Genomic DNA, 3,609 nt, shown 5'->3' on the forward strand with positions numbered 1-3,609 from the left:
AGGATGAGATGGCTGATGGCATCACCGACTCGATGGACGTGAGTCTCAGTGAACTCCGGGAGTTGGTGATGGACAGGGAAGCCTGGCGTGCTGCGATTCATGGGGTCACAAAGAGTCGGATACGACTGAGCGACTGAACTGAACTGAACAGAAAACTTATAAAAAGCATGTGTGCAGGGAGTCTGTCTTGCCTACCAGAGTGACATGGTTAGGTTGGGGCCAACATTGTGCAGACAGCTTTCTAGCAGCTCACTAATTTCAATTGCCGCCAAATACAAAAATTACAGTCGGAATGTTTTCCTTCGTTACCTCTTTTACGCTCCTTTTGCGGTTCCTCCGCGAGGCGAAACTATCTGGGAGAGAACTTTGTCCCTCGGCGCTCTCTGTAGGTTACTGAGTTTTCATTGGTTGGGCGGGCTGTCGTCTTACCTCCGTGCGGCCGAGTTTTCCGGAGTCGCGTGGGTTCGCAATTCCAGCTTTGCTTGGTCGGTCCAACCCAGGTTGTTAACGCAGATGGCTCAGAAACCGCTGCGCCTGTAAGTGAACCTGAGTCCGAAGCCTATGTGTCTCTGTGTGTTTGTGTCTGCTGGAGAGGGTTTTTCTAAAGACGTGAAGAAAGGAGGAAAGCCCGGGGTGGAAGCCCGGAGCCTGCTGGTGAGCTCCTATCGCGTCTTTGCCTGGCCGCGGCAAGCAGGCCTCTTCTCCCGATTGTTTTCGCTTCTGAAGCGGGAGACTATTGTCTACAGTCGCAGAGAGAAGAGGAAGCTGTCAGAGTCAGGTCTTAATGTTAGGCCTTCCTGGCCTCTGATATATATCAATTTCCCCTTCGTTTCTCCTTGCAGTATATTTATTAGCCAAAAATTGTAGGCATGGGCCCACTTATGGGTCCTGGGCAGGGTTCGACTGAACAGAGAGAGAGAGGACCTTTGCCCTGGCGCGTTTTTTCAGGGGGGTGGTGAGGAGAAGCCTTCCATTCATCCATTCATTCAACAGCATTGATTGAACAGTTGCAGTGCGCCAGGCACTGGTGCTAGGCGTTGCACAGATGGAATTCCTGCCCTAATGGATCTTATAGTTTAGGGGAACAAATATTAATCAGGAAACCAGATAAAAGTTAGATTATGGTCCTGGTAAATGTCAGGAGGAAAAGGTTCACGGTTCTGGGAGGATTTATATAGGATATTTGGGTTAATGTGAGGAATCAAGGAAGTGAGGATTGAACTTTGATTAATAGTCTTTTTTTTTTTTTTGTCTTTATTCCAAAAAAGTCACTAGAATGTTTACGAACACCTTGACATGATCAAATTTTCATTTTGGAAAGCGATTCTGGCAGCAGTGTGAAAAAAAAAATTGGAGCCAAAGTGGAAGACAGCTAGGACTAGGTAAATGAAGAAGAAAAGTGCAGAAATTCAAGGTCTGTTAAAGAGAGGACATCAACACGGCTTGGAGATGTTTGGTTATGAGTGCAAAGAAGTCAGCATAGTCTGGATCCTAGATTTCTGTTTTTCTTCAGTAGGATTGGAAACCGTGGCAAAGGGCCCAGATGAGGAGATGATGAGTTTTGAGGTGTCTTATGATGTACAGACTGGACAGTGGCTGTCCCCCAAACAATGGTAATTCCATGTGACAACTGCTATGAAAGAGGAAGTGCAGGGTCCTTTGGGAGCACTAGGAATTGGTGATTGATAGGGACTGGAGGGCTTCCTAGAAGAGGTGGTGCTCCGAAGATAAATGAACATGCCAAATAATTTATTACAGAGTTTGCTCTGAAAAGCTATTTGGGTTTCTAAAGTTTTGAGAAGAGGACTTTCTGAGCTGGTCAGGAAGGCTTTAGAGATGTGCTTGGCCTTGAAAGATGGGAAATCTTTTAGATTCAAGATGGGTAGAGTGGGACTGTTAGGAGATGTCACCACCCCAAGGGAATGGCAGAGAGAGAGTGATCAGATTGACAGTAGAGAAGGTTTCTGTTTTGGAACTTGGAGAAAACATTGGGGAAAGAGATCAGGGACTTGTGAAAAGCTGTCATCTCTCTGGCTGTGGAGTTGTCTTAATGATTTTGAGGAAAGAACATTAAACTGTTGGCTTTATGTAGGATGGACAGGAAGAAGGGAAGGTATTAGAGGAAATGTAAGTATATTCCCTATGTTGTAGCCAATACCAGATTCATTATATTTCTCTCTGATTCTGCCTCTTCAGTAACTACAGGACTCTCAGTTGCTCTGCCTCATAATTGTCCTGAGGCAGAGAATATAAAGAAAATTCCTCTTCTTTATATTCCTTGACATGTCCTCAGCATAGTACTTGGCACACTGCACTTAGCAAAGCATACTGTAGGTGCTCAGTGTGTGTGTGTTGAATGGATGCCTGAAATCCTGTGCTAAGATAGTGGCAGTGTAAATGGAAGCTACAAGAGGATCACAAAAGATACTTGTAAAAGGAATTGAAGAAACTTGATGACTGCATGGGGGATTTTTGCCTCTTGGTAATCAAATTGGCAGTAGCTGCTGCTGCTGCTGCTAAGTCGCTTCAGTCGTGTCCGACTCTGTGCGACCCCATAGACGGCAGCCCACTAGGCTCCTGTGTCCCTGGGATTCTCCAGGCAAGAACACTGGAGTGGGTTGCCATTTTCTTCTCCAGTGCATGAAAATGAAAAGTCAAAGTGAAGTCGCTCAGTCATGTCCGACTCTTAGCGACCCCATGGACTGGAGCCCACCAGGCTCCTCCGTTGATGGGATTTTACAGGCAAGAGTACTGGAGTGGGGTGCCATTGCCTTCTCCGATTGGCAGTAGACTTATGTACAAAACTTGGCAAGTGAGAAGAAACTGGTTCAATTTTGGAGGAAATGATAAGCTAAATTTTAGATATGGTGAAGATAACTGGTGAGACCTTCAGGTGGAGCCGCCCAGCAGTCACTAATAGTTCACATGCCTTGAACCCCTCAGGTAACCTCAGAGAGACTGGAACACAAATCTCCCTGATCCAGGAAGACTAGTATATATACCAAACCTGGCAGGCCCATTTGTGTATCCTGAAGTGCTTTAACATTTATTATTATTTGCAGCTTGGCATGTGGAGATGTCGAAGGAAAGTTTGATGCTTTATTCAATAGAGTTCGAGCAATTCAGAAGAAAAGTGGAAACTTTGATGTAAGATGTTTCTTTCTACTGCATTTAAAAATTTGATTGTTGTAATCAAACATATTAAAGTTTGGGCTTCTTTATACATTTCTGGAACACCTACTCTCTTGTTAGACTGAGTTTCTTTTGTGAGCATGGAAATTTAGTAGCTGAAGAGTGGTATGGGAAAGGGGATGATGTGTTTACTGTAGACTTTTTTATACTCTTGAATTTGAGTTTTATTACTTTATTACTTTACACAAAACTGAAAACAGACTAGCAAAACCTCCGTTCAGTTCAGTTCAGTCGCTCAGTAGTGTCCGACTCTTTGCGACCCCATGAACTGCAGCACACCAGGCCTCCCTGTCTATCACCAACCCCCGGAGACTACCCAAACTCATGTCCATTGAGTCGGTGATGCTATCCAACCATCTCATCCTCTGTCATCCCCTTCTCCTCCTGCCTTCAATCTTTTCCCAGCATCAGGGTCTT

At 45.0% G+C, this 3,609-nt stretch overlaps 1 protein-coding gene across 1 annotated transcript in view; it reads left to right on the forward strand.

Moving 5' to 3' along the window:
- Positions 1-430: 430 nt before the first annotated feature.
- The window catches only part of CWF19L1 (CWF19-like 1, cell cycle control (S. pombe)), a 25,859-nt gene continuing 22,680 nt past the window's right edge, over positions 431-3,609 (forward strand). The window contains exons 1-2 of the mRNA XM_010859529.1: positions 431-536; positions 3,063-3,147. Of these exons, the coding sequence (XP_010857831.1) occupies positions 514-536; positions 3,063-3,147 (108 nt within the window). The 5' untranslated portion in view covers positions 431-513. The remainder of the gene's footprint in view (positions 537-3,062; positions 3,148-3,609) is intronic.

The sequence above is a fragment of the Bison bison genome, unplaced genomic scaffold (assembly GCF_000754665.1).
Source record: "Bison bison bison isolate TAMUID 2011002044 unplaced genomic scaffold, Bison_UMD1.0 scf7180017864456, whole genome shotgun sequence".
Classification (NCBI taxonomy): domain Eukaryota; kingdom Metazoa; phylum Chordata; class Mammalia; order Artiodactyla; family Bovidae; genus Bison; species Bison bison.